The sequence below is a fragment of the Doryrhamphus excisus genome, chromosome 16 (genome assembly GCF_030265055.1).
Source record: "Doryrhamphus excisus isolate RoL2022-K1 chromosome 16, RoL_Dexc_1.0, whole genome shotgun sequence".
Taxonomy (NCBI): domain Eukaryota; kingdom Metazoa; phylum Chordata; class Actinopteri; order Syngnathiformes; family Syngnathidae; genus Doryrhamphus; species Doryrhamphus excisus.
Genome location: NC_080481.1, coordinates 15,983,497 through 16,004,737, shown reverse-complemented (window position 1 = coordinate 16,004,737; position 21,241 = coordinate 15,983,497). Strand labels below are relative to the sequence as shown.

The following is a 21,241-nucleotide window of genomic DNA, read 5'->3' as shown; positions in this document are numbered from 1 at the left end:
CATGAAGTGTTTGGTGTTATGTTTTATGTCACTGCTGAACCTGAAGCGTCTCAAGGAAAGAGTCAAGTGTTTTCTAAACAATTCTAAACCTTTATTTTTCTACCAAGAGTGAAAAGAAACAAAAAGGCAACATTAAAATAAAACGTTTATACACAAACATGACAACAGTGTGTCTCTGCAATAATAATAATAATAATATTGTTTGAAACAGAGAAATAAAATAAACCGACAAAGTGAGTTACCATAAAGTTATCTTATTTTGCAGATGAGGGAGAGAAAAGTGGAACTGAGGATAACAGACATCAGCACTTGAACTTGGAAGTTTGACAGTGCTATTTAATGGCGGGGTTGGGAGGGCGGGGCAGAGGGGGATCCATTTTGGGAAAGTAGCACCAAAAACATTAATGCCTGTTTTAAACACTTTCCAAAATGTCAGTATATTCATAATCTTGTGTTCTCTCTCTCTCGGAACGAAACTTAACAAGATTCAGTACACCTAAAAAATAAAAATAGTCATGGTTCCGCTGCACGCCAGGATCCTATTTACGGCCCAACAGAACCCAACAGAACCCGATAGCTTATCCACCAACTTCAACACTGTGAGCTGAAGAAAAAGAACCTACAGCAGCTGGCGCTCGTGGGGCTTCCACTCAAAGTACTTAATACGGTGGCGGGGGGGGGGGGGGGGGGGGGGGGGGGGGGTCACAAAGCATACCGACTTACCTCGGGGACAATTCTAGACCAAATACACGGCTATCACAGAAGTCCCACATGATCCAACAGCCTTAATTAGATGACAGGTGAGTGGGGGCCCCGGGGGGAAAAAGTGGAGTGGAATTTTGTCAGGGTTGACAAAGAAATCAGGGCTTTGATGTGATGCGTTTGAGTGAAACTGGAGTGTAGAAGAGTCTTGGCTCTAAGACGTCTGATTTAATGAGGGATTAGGTGGGCACTGAGGACAGGACCGGGATGTCCTGTGAAGGGTTTTTTTTTTTTTTCCTGGCAGTGAATCTCTGCCCTCTCAGATCCAGCATCCACCATCACAGACTCTTGAGGGGGGGGTAAAGTTTAAATCAATCTTTGCAGAGTCATGTATGAAAGGAATAAAAGGATAACCATACCTCTGTATGTACCTGGGCAGGTAGGTGAGGTGAGGGGCCGAGGCTTAGGGGGCAGGATTTCTTGGGGTCGGATTCGTCCAGTGGCCCCACCCCGGTCCCCTCCCCGCTTCCTCCTCGGTGGCTCTTTCTTTTCCTCTTGGAGTCTTTAGCACGTCCTCGGCTGCTTCGCCTCTGTTCTTCAAGTTCAATCTTCGGGCGGCATGGAGGACGACGGGGTTAGAAGACATGCAGCTCATGTTGAACATCTAAAAAGGAGTCAATAACGCATCCTGAAATACGCATACCTGGATGAGCGTGTGCAGTGTTTCAATAGGTGGATCGGAGGCAGCTTGCAGGACTCTGCCGATGATGTGCATCTGGTCCAGGGAGACTTCGAGAAGGTCGCCTTCCAGCTGCAGCTGCTCCAGTCGCTCCTTTGTGGCCGAGGAGAGCTGCACCACCTGACCTTTGAGCTGAGACAGCAGGGGTAGGAGAGCGCCCACACCTGAGCGTGCGGAGCAAACTGGTTAGCAACAGTGGCGTGCGTTACGTGGTTGAACATGTGAGACACGGCGACCTACCAGCGGCACTGCGGTCTTTGCTGATGCCGTTCTCGCAAGCAGCCTGAAGAAGAATCACGTCAGGAAAAGAAGTCATTTTTCATCCAAAAAAAAAAAAAAAAAAGCAAGACTTTCTGTCTAATTCCTAAAACACGTTGACCTCCATTACCTGCGTGCCGTTGGTCTCCTTGGTTTTCTTTTTAGGCGAATCTTCGGTGAGATCAATGATACCGTCCTCACCTTCTCCTCCTTCCGAGTCCGACAAAACAATGACGGAGCTGGCCTCCGCCTCCTTTTGCATATCCTCCTCACAACGAGGAGTCTCTTTGAGTTCTTGCAGCGTCTGAAGGGCTTGGCGCAGCTCGGGGATCTCCAGCGCCTCTTTGGCACGGCCCTGCCAGGTGATGGCTCTCTCCGTGAGACACTGCAGCGCCTCCCCTTCGGGCAGACGCACGGGCAGTCTCTGCAAGGCTACGAGTAAAGCCAGTATGGTCTCCAGGCGAGGGCGCCGTGACCGCTGACAACGCGGACACAAGAATCGCGAGTCCCACTCCCACCAGCAGTGCAGGTTACTTGGCGGTCCGGACGCGGGCAGCAGAGAAGGGAAGGGGACGCAGCCGCAGTGGAACCAGTCCTTACAAAGATGGCAGCGCAACTGAGGGGTGCGCGATGGAGTGCCGCACACGCAAATGGACGGTGCGGGGGCGTTACCAGTGTGGTTGCCGTTCTCTTTGACAGAGTTTTCAGATTGGGTGGATGGATCCGTTTCCGTGGTCCCGTTCCCGTCCTTGTGACTCTCTGCATCAAGTCCGGTCTTTCCCATGTTGACTTTCTGCAACCTCAGTAGCACCTCTTTCTCACGGTGCTCCCCTTCTTTGAACGCCATCGCCTGGAGACAAGAGGCACACGTTGCATCACACCCAAGAAAAACCTCATCAGTAGAAGTCAGTCTTAAGATTGCGACACGCTTGGCAAACTCACAATGGCCGCAGGGTCCCGGAGGTCCTGAGCAGAGAGGCCCAGGGTGTTGGTATCGCAGTCGTCTAACGGGTCGTCCAACGGCTCCGCCTCGTCGTGTCTCCTTTTAGCACACGGACACAACACCTGCGAGGCAAAACCACGCGTTAACATCATAAACGTTACACAATACATGCGGATTACGATGGTCGACGCGTTCGTGCACCTCAAGAAGACTGTGCTGACTGCTCTTCTTCAGGAAGGTCTTGGTGGCCTTGTCCCGCCACGAGTGAGCGGTGGCCACCTGCAGCTCCAGTTGTCGCAGCTCCTCCATGAAGACAGGCAGGTCCCTTCCAATGGCCACCAAGCCCTCCAGGTCATCCAGACACGGGTAATGCTCCCCATTCTATAAAAAGGAAAACATCATTTTTGTCATTTTGACATTATGAATATTTCATTTGAACATGCATCAGATTACAATTGAATGCATCACATAATCAGTTCCCAGTTCCACATGTCCAAAAGGAGTAGGAAGAAGCAAAGCTTATTAAATCCTACCCCTCCATCTGGTACTTTTACAATCAGTAGCTGTTACATTTGTTCACTTCCTGCTTTCCATAATACAGTTTAAGGTTTTTTAAAGAGAAATTGATTTTTTTTTTTTTGCAGTTTTCATTTCACTGATGACTGCCTTGAATGAACACTTATACAAGAAGCATTTGGCTTGAAAGTATGGTATAAACTTTTTAATTTTATTATTATTATTTTTAAAATAATGTGATATGAGCATCCAATGCCATAATGTGTACCATAGTGCGTGTCAATATAGTGATATATATAGCACATCATGACTGGTTCAAGACTCTTCATCCTTGTATTTAGCAAACATCAACTGCTTGTATTGTTTCTTGAATTGGCTCATCGTTGTGCATTGTTTGATTTCCTTAATCAATCCATTCCATAGTTTGATTCCACATACTTAAATGCTATGGCTTTTTAACGAAGTCCTAGCATAGAAGTGTTTCAAATGTAGTTCTTCCCTGAGATCATATTTTATTTTTAGCCTTATGCATTATTTTAGCTGTTTGAAGATGAACTATATCAGCAAGTTGAAGTATTTGTGATTTTAGAAATAAGGAGTTCTCTGTAGGCGGCATTATGAATTATCCTTACTGACCTTTTTTGCAGTACATTTAGGGAGTGAAGATTGCTTTTATAGTTATTAGCCCATATTTCCACACAATAAGTAAGATATGGTAGAACCAGAGAGCAATAAAGAGTTTGGAGAACAAATTTTGCTTTGTTATATATAAATATTTCTGGCCACCTTATGTTGTATATTTGTATTATGAGGTTTCCAGCTCATATTTTCATCTATTGTGATCCCCAGATATTTATTTTCGTTCACCCTTTTGATGTCCAAACCGTCTATTTGTATTTGCTGGTGCGTGTCCTTTCTGCTGTTAGCAAACAGCATGATTTTAGTTTTATTTAGGTTCAAGGACAATCTATTATCATCAAACCATCTTTTTAGTGTGACCATTTCTTCTCTGACCTTTCTAATGATTTCGTCTGTACTCCCTCCAGAACCAAAAGCACAGCAGCAGTGAATCCCATCACTTTAAGAGACAACAAAAGGTATGTTTTACCTGGATTTCTTCCAGGTCTGTTACCCAAGCGCGTGCACGGCTCAGACATCCCTGTAAAGTTTCGATGTTGGGCAGCTTGACTGGAATGAGCTGGGCTTCGTTTACAATTGCCTCCAGGGTTGAGAGAGGGTGTTTTTGTCTGGACAAATAAATAACTTCAGAACAAGGCAGACAGGTTGTAACACGACGTGACAGCGGCTGTCCGTTGTGTGTTGTACCTTTGTTCCAGACAGATCTGCGCTTTCTCCTCCCAACGTTCTGCAATTGTCAGCAGCTCCTGCAGCTCTGCCATGGCCGTCTCCACAGATGCGCTCTGAGGCACGCTGCAGCCCGCTTCCAGCAGGTTCCTCAACACCGCCAATGTTACCTCCTGTCTCTCGCCTCCCTCCGAGCCTAAGGTGCGCCTGACCTCTGCCAGCCAGTGTCCCTGCTCCTGGAGGCCCTGGAGTAAACTACACTCCGGCACCACCACGGGCATTTCATTCCCCTGCTCCAGTAACATCTGTAACTGCTCTGTGGGTGGAGAAGCCTTTCTCCAGTCACGCTCGTTGACCAGCTCCTGAGCTCGGTTCTGGTAATCACTCACCGTCTGCAAAACCGCCTTAAAAGATAGAAAAAATGGTGCTGATTGCAGAAGCAAAATATTTGATTTTTCTAGTAATGTCACAGCTGTTGCCAAATCGTCAGTTAGAAAAGTAGGTACTGGCTGGTTAGCACGTCAGCCACACAGTCGGGAGACCTAGGTTTGATTCTCTACTTGGGCATCTCTGTGTGGCGTTTGCATGTTCTCCCCGTGTGTGCGTGGATTTTCTCCTGGTACGCCGGTTTCCTCCCACATTCCAAAAACATGCATAATTGGTGACTCCAAATTGTCCATTAGGTATGAATATGCTGGAGCTTATCCCAGCTGACACTTAGGGCGAGAGGCAGGGTACACCCTGGACTGGTCGCCAGCCAATCACAGGGCACATATAGACAAACAACCATTCACACTCACATTCATACCTATGGACAATTTGGAGTCACCAATTAACATAATAATCGTATATATGTGCGACAAAAGAATAGGAACGTAAAAAATAAAGTCACATGGCTCGGCTTGCTCTGTGGTTTCTGGTATTTCTGTACTTCAGCTGTGAGGATCTCCTGCTCGTCAGCCATGTTTTTCCGCATAGTTAAAAAATTTCCTACGTGGGTGGTGTGGAAAATTTGTCCACACAGATGCTGTACGAAGGGGCGTGGCTGCAAAAGTGACATAATATGGCCGCTCGGAGACGCAACTCTCAGGAGCCCCACTGCTGCTCAGTGAGAACCCAAACCGCAAGTCCCCAAATACCACAAAACTCACCAACGACGGCGGGAAAAAGTAGCTACATTTTCGACTAGTTGCTTTTGAGAAAATATGTCGCCAAATTGTCAACACAGAGTGTCACAAGATCCGGTCCTTACCTGCACTTCCTCCAGCTGACCCATCACACACGGCAGGTTTTGCATGGTGTCTATCAATGATTTCAGCTCCGCCAAAGTCATTTTAGCTTCACTAAAAAGACAGCAACGTGTGAATGTTCTGATATGACCAATTAGCAAAACACGTTCCACCTCCTCCATCCCACCTGGTATTTGAGTTAGTGAGGAGTTCCGTGCTCTTCTGTTGGCATTGCTCGATGTCTTTGAGAACAGTGTTGAGTTTTCTTAGAAGTTCATTATCAGGAAACTTCCTTTCTGCTGCTTCGGTTTTCAGCATCTCCAAGTAATCAATTCCTGGGATTTTCAATACCAAATGAGTTGAAATGAAATTCTACTCCATACATTAAAAACGTGAACTAAATGTGTTTACCTATCTTGTTTCCTTCCTCTTGTTCAAGAGCCTCTTTTACCCTGTTGGCCCATGAATCAAAGGACTCTGAGCGAACCTTTAATCGGTGCAACATGGCCAACAACTCATCCAAGGTATATCTGTACCTGTGAAGAGATAACAAAATGATAATGTTGCCAGTGTACATTAAAATAACAAAAGGGGGTTTCATATCTCAAAAAAGTAAATGTCCCAGGTGTCAAGGGACAAATGTTGAGCACAGTATATACATGCCGTGGTTTTCAAACTGGGGGGCGGCGTTATGACGGAGGGGTGTGGGGCTACCATTACCACGTTTCATTATTATTTATTTTTTTCAAGAAAATGTTCAATTTATATATGACTATTTGAAAAGATTGTAGCTTAAAAATGGTAATAGTTAAAAGGCATGGTATAACTCTCCATCTCCCAAAAAAAAGTTTGGGAACCACTGACCTGAGGTAAAGTTTGTCAGTGGGGCAGTTGCACAAGTCCTGAGTGTGATACAGACACACTAAACACTCGGGGCAATTTGAGCAGGCCAGTGCTGACAGGAAACATGTTGTCTTGCATTTGTCACACTGTCGCTCATCATCCGGTAACAGCTCAAAAGCCTCGCGCTCAGCTTCGGTGATGCCCTGCATGCAAAGCACATATTAGAGTTGAACTATCCGATACACAACCAGACACACAAAAGGAACAGAGCCAAGAAAATGTCCCTCACCCTTTCCATGAGAGCTTTTCGGAGCTTTCTCTCCTCTTGGACAATAATAAACATTTCCCGGTGTGTTGCCGCAGCTAGATTAAGGTCCAGTTTCTCTGGACTGGCTGCCATTTTACAGGTGAGTTCTTCGTGGGAAAACACACAATACCTTCGCAAACGTCGATAATGCTCAATGCAGGAACGCCCAGCAGGCAACTGCAGCAAGACAAAAAAAAAAAACAAAACAATGGTTCATCTCATTGTGTCAAGAGCATATGACACAATTCGGACACGTACCCAATCTGCAGTACAGAAGTTTACTGCTTCTGCAAAGTTATATCCCTGATTGAAGCCGCTGTGGTAGGCTCGAGGGAAGGTGATGACAAACTCACCAGCACACTGGTTGGTGCGTACAACCTGAAAAAACAAACAAACATAAAGTTACTTTGAGCCAACATTATTTGTGCTGCTAGCATACGCATTGATGAGACATACCGGTACACCATGAGCCATGAGAATGTTTGGGTTCATGATGGTGACCAACTGGTGCAAGAGGTCAGGCTGGAACTCAAACAACTCTGGGGTCAGTTTCTTCATCACCTCCTCCAGTCGCTCAGCGGCCACAGAAGGAACCCCATACCAGGTCTTGGGCTCACCCCTGATGATAAGAACACTTTTAAAAGCTGTGCCCAAGTTAATATACAACATCCAGAACTATTCAGAAACAAAGTGGCTCCCGTACCAGTGCAAGTAGTTGATTGAGTAGCTCCAATGATCCTCAATATGCCAGCAGAAAGCTGAGAAGACCATGCCGACGTAAAGCCAGGGCACCTTCATGCCGGAGATATCGCCATTAATGTGGCACAGGAGAGACTGTTCCAGCACAGGCATCACGTTCAAGTTCCAACCACAGCAGGCGTAGTCCTGAGGGGTACACAAGTAGAGTGTTATTTAATCACATACACAATGGATTTGCTGTTTGCCTTGACTTAATATGTTTACAATGCACATACTTCTCTCCAGTTTTTACTCTTTATTTCTTATTAGCTGAAAACCTTGTGGTTAAGAACCAGTGATTTATAGAGGAAAATCTAGAAAATGATCAGGGGTGCCCAAACTATTTCATACCACTGTAAGTACACTGGCCTCGCGTAATTCTTCAACATCAATGATTATCTGTTCCTGTGCCTGAAAATGACACCTGTTTCCTTGTCACATGACTTCAAGTTCTGCTGTTTTACTACAATTTCTCTAACTTTGTTACATTTGCAGACTTATTTGGTGTTGTCCTGGTTTATTTTGTACAAGGTTGACGCCATCATTAATTACATGCAAATTAAATGATATGTTCCATTATGCTGTATTACTACGGCCATGATCGAGTAGGCTGTCACTAGTACTGTGCTTTAGGTGTAAAGTGGAGTGAGGCACAATATGATTGCCCTACTTTGAGTACGGCCTAAGACCACAATACCATTAATAATGTGCTTTTTGAATGTGTCCGTGTGGGACCGTATGGGTGCTCTGTAGCGAACATGTCACAAACGCGAGTAGGCACACCTCTTCCTCCTTTGTCAGACTCCTCTTGCCCGTGTTCATTGGGAAGCCGCTGCCAAACTCTTTCGAGTGGATGTCTGCTCCGTACTCAACAGTCACGTCCTCCTCTATGCTGCTGACTAACCTCCAGAACTCCCTCTCCACAAGTTCTGTGGGAACCATCTGCAGAGGACAGAGCAACAGATGTCTCCATCTTCATGCCTTATAAAGCAGAGCTGTGCGTCATAATGGATTTGGAGTTTGCTTACATGGACAGGCATGTTGAAGTAATCTGCTTTAAATGCATCAGCCATCTCTCCAAAACTCTGCAAACTGTACTCTCGAGTTGCTTGCTCAAATCCAAATGCTTCTGAAGGCTTTTTGCACTCCTGCAAATAAGGAAACCCGACAGCAATGAGTTTTGTATGCACGACAAAACCTTACACAAGATATTTTTACAGACAGTAAAATGTTCTTTTGAAAGCTGAAACTTACTTCTGCAACACACTTTGGGCATCGCCAGTTGCCTTTTGGCGGATCGGTGAGTGGAGGCAGTAGGCAGAATGTGTGGTAGTTATCATCACAACCATCGCATAGCATGAGTTTCTCATCATCATCTCCACGACCACACATCCGACACACAAAGGAATCCACCTGTGGCAGTATTAATTTCAGTAATCAAAGGTTTGCAAATGTTCGTAAAAATACCGGCAGAAAAATATATTGCAGAAAACTTTAATGGGCACAAATGGTTTGTGTTTCACTTGGGAAGTTGCACTGTCTAACAAAAATTCCCAGCATTCCAAGTCTGACTTGCATACGAATGGATCTGTTTACTTACACACTGCATGTTGTTGAGATTGCGCCGTAGCCTCATGGTCATTTTGGTGCATGGACCATCTGTAATATGTTGATTTATTTCTTTCTGACGTTCCTCCGATTCTTCTTTCTTCACTTCAGCCATAACCTCTACCTTAACTTCTGTTTTGATCTCTGCCTTGACTGTGATACTGGAGGGAGGCAGATGGGGAGTAGACGAGCTCTCGTGCTCGCTTTGTTGTGTCTCAAGAGGCTCTTTGACAGAAGTGTCAGCGGGAGGAGATGCTGTATTGTCCTTGATCGTCACAGTTTGAGGCAGTTCATCTACTAGAACATAGTTAAGGTGAGTCATTACAGGACTTGCATCAGAAGACAACCAGACCTTATACTGCTTACCCTTCTTCCTAATGCCTCTGTCACGTGCCACGAGTCCAAGTCCCATCATCTTGGGCCCTGCACCGTAGATCTGAAGCTTTTTCAGTTCTGGGTTCTTCTCTATGTCTTCCTCGGTAGGTTCAGGCTGTGAATAAAAGCACATGATCGTCATGAAATAATAGACACAGGGACGCTGCTTTCCAAAGTACACAAGCCATGTACCAGATGCAGAACAAACTTTAGAAATATAAAGTTTACAACCAAAGTATCACTAGAAGGGGTTATTATAACTAGGTTAGAAAGGAAAGCTCCAAGGTTATGACCCATCACCAAAAGAAACATTCGAATCTACAACCATACATCGAGACTAGAACACAGACCACTTTTCATGAAACCACCACTGACGTTCTCATAGCAGTGGTGTCATGATACACAAGTAAGGGTTTCAGGAGAATGAGATCAAACTATATTTGAACCTCACTTTTAAGAAAGCTACAATGGCAAATTTTAAGACTGGACAAAGAGAATTATTTAAACTGAGACACAAAACAATGAAGGTATCGCATGCATCATGACCCAAGCATTATGCTTTAAGCAAACTGAAACAACAATACCTAAAAATTATTGGTTTTAATAATGACGGCAGTTATGCTATTTTTGGCACTTTGTATCAAGTTGTGGACTCGTATACAGCAGCTTCACACGTTAACCCACACGGAAAGCTTTCTAAATCTTCCAGATTCTGCACCTCTTTCTTCAGTGTTTACATGGACTTCCTGCTTCAAACCCAAATGGTCTGTTTAATTTACTCCGGCTCTCCTCTAGGTACGCTCACGCCGCTGTGATTGATCACACTCCCAAGCGCACCCGAGGACTTCCGGATACATAAGCTCCACGTTTAGTGAGTGCAGGCAATCTGCAGCCATATATAAGGAAGTCCACATGGCATTGACATCAATAGAGTGTTAGTGAAGAGCCATCCAAAACTTCTTTCAGGGTTCACTTCCCAATACCAAAACCTCAATCTGTTATAAGATTAAACCCAAGTTTAAGCTTGCAGTTCAAAGACAAAAAAATAAAAAGGCAAGCCGTCTAAAAACAAAGCAAACAAAAAAACCACACGGTGCCAAGGTACCACTATAAAAATGCCAATAATAAAATACTTGCAATGCTCCAGTATCTTCACTTCTCTCTGGCAGTCACCATATACCATAATTCACAACGACAGTAGATACAAATAAATTTGATCTTGCCGAGAGCGCCATCTGCCAGGGCTTTGAAGCTAAACTTAGCATTCAAGATAACCTTTTCTTTGTCCATTTCTGCTCATGATTTGTTCTCCATATCCACCACTCACTTTCTTCAAAACTACGGTGTGGGTAGAGTCAAACAGGACTTGCGCTCGTTAATTGCTTGTCAAAAAAAAGCGCTGTGTACATTTTAACTCCCAATAGTTTGTTGGTTATTTAGGTGAGTAGGATTTTGCAAAAACTACACAACAAAAAAGAAGAACCAGTTAAGTTTTGTTTAAGTTATGGACAATTGTGTGGCTCGAGGATACATTGCGGCGGGGAAAATAATGCTGCATGACACCTTACACCCATTGTAATAAGCAGAACTGTCATCACAGTTCTGGAGAGTATTGGTGAATATTAGTCTGGCATGATCCGGCAAATTTTTACCAATGGCCTACTCATGAAAGTCAATGAAATGAAACAATTTTGCTTCACCAGAACACATGCAACTTAACTGTTTAGCACTTCAGCGACAACACAGCGATACAACTCAACGAGGTTCAGAGCAGCACTGACCAATGACAAAGCATATCAAGCCAAGCAAAATCCTAAAAGAACATGTAGGAAGGCGGGAGAAAACCAGAAACCCAACCTAGGCATAAAATGAAACTTGCATGCTATTCATAGTTCATTTGATTACGAAGGATGGGCGTGGATGTAAAGTGACACTTCATGAAACACCACCAGGCAGTCGTCAATGATATCATCACTAATAAAATAATATCTGATTATAGTCCTGAAATTCCACTACCTCTGCATCCGTCTGTAAATTACGTCAAAATTTTCTAAAAAAAAAACAAAAAAAAAACTATTTTGTCATTGTGGCTTGTATGTATGCCAACTTATCACAGCCAGCCATGTGAAGTGTGGTAGCCAAACCGTAGAAGTGCAAACATCGTTGCATGTTAATGAACATTTTGAAGTGGTTAGTTTCACTACAAAAAAAACACATGTAGATGCCAAAAGGGTGCAGCAGTGAGGGGAAAGAAGTCAAAAGAGCGCATGGGCTGAGGATGAGCTAATATGCTCAAGAGGCAGTACCGCTGAGATGAGTTGAGAGCCAGTGGTGAGAGGATGGGGATTCGGATCCTCTGGACCCTGCAGGGGAACACAATAACAGCAACAATAAACTAAGCCGGGAAGAAAGTACATTCAGGGAGAAGAGGGAAAAAGAAAAAAAAATGAAACCAGTAGTCATGGGGGAAATTGCATTATTATATTGTCACCATTCGAGTTAGACCTATTATTTGCTATAGTCCACTAAATTATACAACTACTCAAAATGAGTTAATCCAGAACAAATATATATACAAATTTGGCGCTGTAAACCCTTCTCAATTTGTCAGTTGGATTAACTCATTGTGAGTAGAACTCGCTCATCCCTAGTACAGACTCAAGTTGAAACTGAAACCAGAGAAATGCAACAAAATGGAGAGCAGCAAAGCATAAGCGTATTCAAGAGTCAAACTGCATGCAGAGTATGACAGAAATCATACATGTTGGCAGGTCTGCACTAACATTGAAAGTCTTTCCTCTCACACGCCCACCCCACTTATTTGAGAAGCAATGCCAACAAAGACTGACAGCGGGTGGGTGAATTTTCAATTTTACTGTCTAATGGGTGACAGAGCCTTGGACTTGACGCGGCATATGTGTGAAATTGCACCTAAGCGCATCCTTTATGGCACCCTTGCACAAAATGCTCTGCCCCTAGTTTATTCTTCCAGTTGTACTTTCTGCACAACTGTAAGTAAGTTAAAAACAACATTCATTACAATTTGGCCATCAGCACACAAACATGCACATGTAAATGGAATGTAAATAATACATGTAAATGGTCATGGGGGAAAAGAATAAAGAATGAAGAATGAAGCAAAGAGCAATACTAGCATGTTAAGACAGAGCACTGCAGGATGGAAAAGAAACAAGCTGGCATAAACAAAGTGCACAATTGCTAATTGCAGACACGCTGTAATCAACACAGAAACTTGCTTAGTTGTCAACAGAAACATCAGCAATTAATAAGAGACGACCATCTAACTGTTGCAGCATACATCTTCAGACGGGTGACAAAACGTGAAACAGCCGAATAGAATTTGTATGGGTGTGAGGGGAGCAACCCACAGGATAGTTTGAGGATGCAAACATGGCGACTTTTTAAATCTGCAATCCACACATCAACCCAAAAGAAGGATGAGAAATTATGGACTCTCATGCCGTAAGTCATAAAATACTGTAATTTCCAGTGTATAGGCCGCTACTTTTTTCCTCAACCTTTGAAACCTGCAGCTTATACAAACGTGCGGCATTTCCCACGATGCTTTGTGTGGTCATGTTCAATTGCCTGACATCTCCTGTACTTCAGTAATACTACTCATTGTTTAAATATGTAAATCGGAAAATGCTATTACCGCCATAAGGACACAAAAAAGCACAGTAGACAACTACGACACGGCGTGACGCCACCATTCTCAGGGTTTGCCAACTACGTCACTATCGTTACAAACAACATCAATGACCGTTTATACCATAAACTAATGTAAAACATTGCTGGACTTGAAATTATTCAATAAACACCGTAAATGTAGTGCCAAGATTACAAGGTCTGTTATGATTCATTACAACGACAAGGAAATGCAACAAAGTCGCACACGTACCTGGAGCCAGGTGAATCCAGGCACTATGATGACAAAGGTGGCCATAAAAGGTGCCACTGTACGTTATGAAATCCATAGGATAAATCCATCAGAAATAATATATAATAGGCAGCAATTTCACAAGTGACCTAAAGTAAACCTTACACACTGTATTGTATGTGGTGCACACTTTTGGTTCTTCCTTTTTCTCCTTTAAATCCCACATAAACAATATATCACGCTCAGCTTTCTTTCATCTCCGCAACATCTCTCGACTCAGACCCTCTCTCTCTCACAAACTCATCCATCAACCTCAGCTGATTCAAAACTGCACTGCCAGAATTATTACCAACACTAGATATTTTGACCACATTACCTCCATTGGCTTCCAGTTCAACAATGCATTCAATACAAACTCCTCCTCATAGTGTACATGCTGGTGACCCCCTACCATTCGTAGCTAATATTGTATGCCTCACACAGGTACGCTACACTTGAGTACCATCTAGTGGATCAAAAGCAAATGAACTTTGATCATTTTAATTTCTCTGCCAAAGACGTCCCTCGACATCTTTTGCTTTTTTTAGGGAGAGCTACAGACCAAAGTCTTATGCATCTTGTGTGTGAATTTCTGACTTGTAGGCAATTTGCTTCTGTGCAGAAAAAGCAAATTTTCAGTGTTTTTGGTCATGATGAAAGAAAAGTCTAAAGGTTTGTTTGTTTACATAGTTTCAATGTTTATGTAGTCCTACAACTAAGTGGGTCTTGAAAGTGAATTAGTTCATATTTTTTCACCCCAAAAAGATTAACATTATCGAATATCGGACGATATTGTGACAGACTGAGCAGTAACCGTGAGAAGGAACATGAGTATAGGGAAATATTTCCCCAGCAGACTGCTCATTCATCGCAGCATGTCCTCACAAACACTAACCAGCTACCTCCTGGACTAAACATGTCGAGGCAGGAACCAGAAACATCAGCTAAGTTGGCGGAAAAAACTTTCAAATCCATGTCTCAGAGCGCGAGCTCGTGAACAGCAATAGTCAGTGAAAACCAGCTGGCTTCGCTTAGTTTAGCAGAGCACGCAAAATTGTCCAATCATGTATTGTATCAATAAATGTAAGGGTTTTTGTATTTATTTAACTGGCATCATTAACAGAATTTTAAAAATGAAAACTAAAAAAAAATAATTTAAAAAACAATTTCAAATTGATTTCATAGGGCCCAATATATGACCTTTTTTATTTTATTGCATCATTACTTTGATGTTTACGGAAGCCCATAGTTGAACAAACCTGGCCCACTGCCATCCAATCAATTTCACATTCAACCAATATCCAATGTGAGCTTCGGTTGGGGGATAAAAAGACCACCAATGCTCATAATGACAGGATAATATCCCTGAAAATGTAGCTAATGACAATGACAGAAGGTTTCACACATTAGTATAGTATCAGTTTATAAAAGTACTTCTGACAGGTACACAGTACATCACCAGTTTAGAGGCACGAGGAAGCAATGTAAATGTCATCTAAAAAAAAAAGGGGGGGGAATTCAAGAAACTCACTGTAAAGGTTTCAGTGCACAGCTGCGACGATAGTGTTCAAATTTAAATCAGAACAAATACAAATGCTTTCACTTACTTCTGGCTGACAGCGGTTTGCTCGCCGCCCGTAACTGCTCATTTTGGATGGCTGGACTGATTGACGCAGTGGGATGGAGTGGGGCTTGTACTCCTTATCCACATCTTCACCATCGTAGTGCTTTGGCTTGCAATGCTAGGGATTCCAATCAAGACAAAAATTTAAATGTATGCAACATCTAACTGTGGTCACATAGCTTGAAACTAGGGATGTCCAGATCCACATTTTTTGGCTTCCGATACAATCTTTTTGCTTATTGCTGAAATTACTTTTTAATTACACAACATGACCAATGACAATTTTTTTTAACAAACCACTGGCAGAAAAACCTTGCAAAATACTTTTAGGGTAGGACTAATCCTTTAACATGGTTATAGATGAATTTGTGGTGTGACAGAAGTCGAAGTAGCAGAAGTTGAGAGGCAACCAGCTTTGAAGCGCATCCTCGCACCTAAGGCAACCGCATCTGCGCGATCTCATGGCGGAAGCAGATATTATCCGATCTTCACAAATACGGTGGATCGGGACATGCCTACTTGAAACTATCTATGTAGTGACAACCAATGGTAATGCAAATCAAAAATATTTGAGAATGCTTAGTAATACCGGCAAGCTGGCACCAGACTGGAACATTTCAAAGGGGTGGACGATCCTCTCGTAGTGTGAGCGCAGAAGAGAACCAATGTTCTTGCCTGGAGGGTAGCCAAGCCTCTGAGCTACACGAGCCCAACGCCGCTCTTTACAAACCATCTCAAAACCACCTTCATCGGTCACAACCTGGAATACCAAAATCATTTCAGCAAAACAAAAAGGTGACGAAAAAGCAATACAGCCTCTGAAATAGGTTTTACTTCATGAAATTAGTGGTCACCTTTGACAAACCAAAAAGATCAAGAATACGTCTTTCAATATGAGGGATTTTCAGGGAGGAAGCCTGAATCTCCCAAAATCTGGCGATGCGGTCCAAATAATTAAGCTTCACTCTTGTCTGCGCCTGAAGAAAGAAGTATGAAGAAGACGATGAACGACAATGCCAATCACTTAAATCACCTAACTAAGCAAAAATAGCTTACCTCCAGTTCATTAAGCCTCTGGATGCGTGGTGTAAAGCGGAAGGTATCCAGCTCCACTGAAAATGGTGGTTGCCAGTCCTATTAAGAAAAAAAAAATCATATTCAGCATGGATGTCTGCATTAACACAACAGAGACTAATTCCTGCTTCGCTGCCCACATCTTAACTTTGAAGGATCCTCACATATCAATCCTAAAAACACTTCAATTAGGCATATTATCAGATTTTATATGTGGGTTGCTCAGGGTGTCACAAAACGAGACAATACATGAGATTAGGTCTACAGTGAGAGTAATTCACACGCATATGCGCCTACAAATTACACTGAGTGGAAAAAATAAAAGTGGAACACTCATGCAAGTACGTGTTTCAACCCTTTCATTTGCATTTTGCTACTGAAATATGTCCACACAAAAGTGAAGAAATTTTTTTGAGCATCTGTCTCTTATAACTCTAGCAGTTCTCGCACTGATGCAGCTGAAAGAGCGCAGTTGCATTCGCTGATGTACAGCGAACCGGCTATGTTGGATGCTGGAGCGCTGTCCCAATAATGTGCTCATATATGTTTTTTGTCCCCCTGATCACTACTGCTTTATCGACCTATCCCTATTTCAACATTACTGTCATGAGCACAGTGTTTCCAGAAATGTGAAGGGTCAGGCAATTCGACTCATTGCAATTGTCTATATTACGTTACACGATCGTGTCAACCACTGCTCAACTACACAAGAGGCCCTTCAGCTGCAGCTGCCTCTGTCAGCGGGATTCCACAAGGTAGGAGTGAAATGTGTAGAACTGTAGAAAACCTTATTTAACAATGTTTTTAATTAGGCTACATAAGCAACAAAAGAAACGTGTTGTTCATCTTCACATGGATGAGGCCAAAATGACAAAACCTTAAATTGTAAGCTTTGCTAGACTGGTTACACCAGATCATCAAGATTATTAACGTTAGGCCATTTGGCAAAAGGAAAGACAATCGCAGTAATTTAAACACCGTCGCTAACTTAACTCTGTTTAAGTAACACTTAGTAACTTACTAAGGTTGAGTCCTGCACAGGTCAATTTTCATACATCCAGCTCTGAATATGCCAAACACAATACCGCGTCCGCTCTACAACCTACACATGACTAGTAATGCAAGTTACAAAAATCTGCAATCTGCCAAAATACATTTAATGAAGCTCTTGTCAGAAAAAACTCAATGCTTCTTCAATTTTACTTTCTATAATAAAATTTTCACTACAATTCCAATCATCTTCAATGTTAGTACATTTGGAAACCAGAAAAAGGTTTCTGTTGGCAGTAATTTACACTAACAACTAAACTGTGCCCTTTTTTCCTACACTTTTACAATAGCCATTCACGACAGGTGTGATGATTCTGAGACCACCCACAAACTGCGAAAACTGGTGAGCAATTATCCATAAAAAAAATTACGGTAGATTTGTTTTGTCAGCAATGATAGTATATAATGGTAGGATCTGACAAAGTTCAGCTGTAAACTAGCCAACCTTTTTTCTTGCAAAAGCTACTTTTACCAAATGAAAATGCAATCTACTAATGCTTGTGGGCTCCTAAGCCCCTTGCATCCGATTGCAAACAATTCAATGACTTGCTTCCTTCTTCGTCCTCTGTGTTGGTGACGAAAGCGATTCCTCGAAGTAAATAAAAAAAAACGAATATTTTTTGTGATCGAGGTACTCCAATTATTCTAATAATTGTTGCAGCCCTATTCAATAGTGATGTATTGGGCTGATAAGCTCGACTAAAGGTCAGAATTTGTGTTGCTAATGAAATGTACTTTATGATAATTATCAAACAAATGTCAAACATAACAGAGAACCAAGTATTTTCTTCAACGTGATGCAAAAGCCAGTATGTACTTACTTGCGGAGGTCGAATCTTGCAGATTCCAGACTTCTCTGCAATGGGACGTATCTTGGCAATGTAACCCAGAGGGTCCTGGAACTCCTCCCATGATGGCTCAAAAACTGGACACTCCGGAGGAGGTATAAACTCTTCCCCTTCCATTGCCCTGACAAAACACATGTTGACAAAAACATTGTTTAATGGTTACCTTTCAACTACAAGCTACATTTGGTGTTACTTTGCCTCAAAGCATCAATCAGTACATTGCATCAGTTGCTAGCAGCATAATACACAAAATATTACAGTATTAGAATGCAAATGTGTCACTGTAACGATAGCATAAAATGGAGGCATGCTTGTACAATTTTGAAACAGGAGTGACCTCAATTTCCAACAGTAAATATGTCAATACCACAGAGGAAGTGGTATTACCCTTAACATGGCCAGCTCCCCACCCTAGTTCCAGACACAACAAAACAAATGCACAACTCTGGCAATCAACATGGTTAAAAATGGAGGAGGTGGTTCAGATAGATCCTTCATCTGTTGCCATGCACCCACATAATATCCCCGCTTAACTCAATGATAACACATGTGTACCGTCGAGAAACGCGATACTACTTCACGAAAATTACTTTCCTCAAGCATTATTTCCCAAATGGGGCTTTAATTGAAACAAACTGATGCTGCGTAAGCTTGTAGCCAAACAATGGCGTGGATGCCATGAACTCAAAAGGTAGAGAAGGCCATAAAGGCATCACTTGCAAGTGTCTGGATAAGTGCATTTAAAAAGGCTTTGAAGTAACATAATAGCAGCAATTCGACAATTAATCGATACATGAAATAAAACCACTTACAAGTTATTACCGACGAAGTTTAAATCAATGTCAATGGTACTTAGATGACAACTGCTAGCTCCCTATACTTAGAAACCAAAATAAAACTATTCGTTCCAGTCAAAACGCGCAATAAAAAATGACGACATTTTACGTTGTCAGATGACTGTCAAGTCTTGTTTTGATCCACTTCAATCAATTCAAAGTCTTTTTTTCTACTGTCCAGGCACCCGTGTCAAAGAGAGCTAACGTTAGCATCAAGGCCTCCAATTTTCCTTAGCCCAGTCCCATCTCTTCCCACGGTCTTGGTTAGCGTTAGTTAGCTACAAGGTAACATCACGGCAGTGGGAATTAAGCAAACATAGGCACAGATGAGCTAACTTGCGTCAACGCCAGAAGCAAGTAATAGCGAGTTAACTGAATGGGTTTATCGTCACATACCAAGAGCAAGTCTCTATAAAATATTTCGAGAGTCATACATGTTACATTGTCTCGGCGTGTGCCAGTGACTGACCCGTAGACACCTCGATGTCCCGGGCTATGATAGGGCTGCTGGCTGCTCCCCTTCCTCTGTTGTTGTGATGACTGGTGGTGGTTAGCTAACGAGGGCCAGCTGTGCTTGGTGCCGCTGGCGAGCTACTGCTGCTAGCAAAGTTACCCGCTTTGCTGCCTCAATTCTCCATGTACTTCCACTCTGTTCAAAAACGTGGACGCGGGGCATCCGTTTAATCTTGATGAGCGTCTCAAACCGCAACCGTTGTGTCGTTATCAATCATTTCCCGATATACATTATCTCCCCCTTCAAGCCATCCTATCTTTCTTGACGAGCCGCCATCTTAGTTTTTTTTTCTCACGACCGAAGCACAACAAAAATCCCTCATACTTAAGTCCGCGGCGTTTATTCTCTGAAAGTAGTGCCCACGTACGCAAATTAACAACAGCGTATAGTAAAGAAACAAATTAACAGTTATTATTAACAGTAACAGTTACTCAATTAAAACCCTTTAAGTAAACTGTTCGTCCGTTTAGTGTAATGGGTCCTTCCAGAATTGGAGGACATTTATGTCTCAGCCAGACAGTTTCATGTAATCTATGTCCAAAATACTAAGCATCTGAAAATGAATAAGCTGTAAAATAAATCCGTTACATTGAATAATATAGACATTACGATACATTAAATTAAATTATCGTATAAAAATCAACTATATATTTGATATCGATATAGACGGGAGCTGTATCTCCCTCGTGCCTGGGAGGAGGAGCGTAGCAGTAGCACGGTGGCTCAGTTGAAGCTAACAGGCTACCGTGTCTCACTAATATACATTAGAGAGCATTGAAAAAATTTCACCACCTTATGCGTTTCTCATGAAAGGAAAAGCGACCTCTTCACATTGCTAATATATGGTCCCCTTTGCCATCCATCCATTTTCTGTACCGCTTATTCTCACGAGGGTCGCTGGAGCCTATCCCAGCTGTCTTCCGGCGAAAGGCGGGATCTGGACTGGTCGCCAGCCAATCACAAGGCACATATAGACAAACAACCATTCACACCACACTCACATTCATACCTATGGACAATTTGGACTTGCCAATTAACCTAGCATGTTTTTGGTACTAAACAAACTCATATTTGAAACTTTGGCATCTTTTAATACAAGAATACAACATTCTAACTACATTAATAGGTCAGAAAAGTGGAAAAAGCACAATAGGTCCCCTTTAATAACATTAATTTTGACTGAATTTTTCTTCATGTTATTTTTTTTTAATATTTTAGTTGAATAATATTGTTGGTACAGTATTGTGTATATATATGTACTTCATGTATAGAAAATTGACTATAAGTTTGGAGCAAATTAAGTATAAAATAACTAATATTATATTTAAAAGGGAGGAATTATTCTATTAATAAAATCGAAATCATCAACTTAAAAAACAGACAAAAAGAGATAATTACTTCTCTCAAATAAGGCAAAAAAAGACATCCCTATTGTTTTTTACTTGACGTACTGAAGACTGTAATTTCCCATCAGGCACCATTCCTCTTACACTATAGAATACTATAAAATGATAGTAATTAAATGATTAAGTGATGAAATTACCATATGACATTATAAAACGTATTAAATCTAATTATTGTGTGTGTGTGACACTAACATAAATTTCATTTTTGTTAATGTATTTTATCATGTTTGAGGTTCTCATTGGTAGTGACCAGGATGGATAGGATCAGGAATGAGAATATCAGAGAGACATTACATGTTAGAGGCCTTGGAGATAAAGTCGGAGAGGCCGGAATGCAGAAGACAGGATTGGATGGAGGAGATTAATTTGCTGTGGTGAGCCCTGAA

The 21,241-nt window shown here is 42.2% G+C and overlaps 1 protein-coding gene across 8 annotated transcripts; it reads right to left on the bottom strand.

Moving 5' to 3' along the window:
• Positions 1–687: 687 nt before the first annotated feature.
• kdm5c (lysine demethylase 5C) lies at positions 688–20,262 on the bottom strand. 8 transcript variants are annotated; one of them, XM_058050598.1, is made up of 29 exons: positions 20,242–20,262; positions 18,073–18,220; positions 16,184–16,261; positions 15,982–16,104; positions 15,717–15,887; positions 15,111–15,245; positions 11,870–11,926; positions 9,555–9,678; positions 9,181–9,485; positions 8,835–8,993; positions 8,609–8,728; positions 8,364–8,522; positions 7,546–7,727; positions 7,299–7,461; positions 7,101–7,220; positions 6,825–7,019; positions 6,557–6,738; positions 6,104–6,228; positions 5,880–6,027; positions 5,716–5,806; positions 4,485–4,867; positions 4,267–4,405; positions 2,844–3,023; positions 2,642–2,764; positions 1,830–2,549; positions 1,682–1,724; positions 1,406–1,605; positions 1,122–1,310; positions 688–1,049 (listed from the first exon to the last, which is right to left on the bottom strand). In XM_058050598.1, the coding sequence occupies exons 2-29, from the start codon at positions 18,214–18,216 to the stop codon at positions 1,041–1,043; spliced, it is 4,767 nt and encodes a 1,588-aa protein (XP_057906581.1). In that variant the 5' UTR covers positions 18,217–18,220; positions 20,242–20,262; the 3' UTR covers positions 688–1,040. The 8 variants fall into 8 exon arrangements, with proteins under 8 accessions (XP_057906581.1, XP_057906582.1, XP_057906576.1 ...); XM_058050599.1 differs by lacking the exon at positions 20,242–20,262 and adding an exon at positions 19,370–19,947 and having other exon boundaries at positions 1,134–1,310; XM_058050593.1 differs by lacking the exon at positions 20,242–20,262 and adding an exon at positions 19,370–19,945.
• Between the last annotated feature and the right edge of the window lie 979 nt (positions 20,263–21,241).

What these genes read in the sequence shown, in the direction of transcription:
- kdm5c (XM_058050593.1), bottom strand. An exon ending in ATCTTTTTGGTTTGTCAAAG is followed by an intron (nt 15,888 to 15,981) that starts GTGACCACTAAT and finishes TTGGTATTCCAG; the next exon opens with GTTGTGACCGATGAAGGTGG. An exon ending in AGGAGACCAACGGCACGCAG is followed by an intron (nt 1,725 to 1,829) that starts GTAATGGAGGTC and finishes ATTCTTCTTCAG; the next exon opens with GCTGCTTGCGAGAACGGCAT.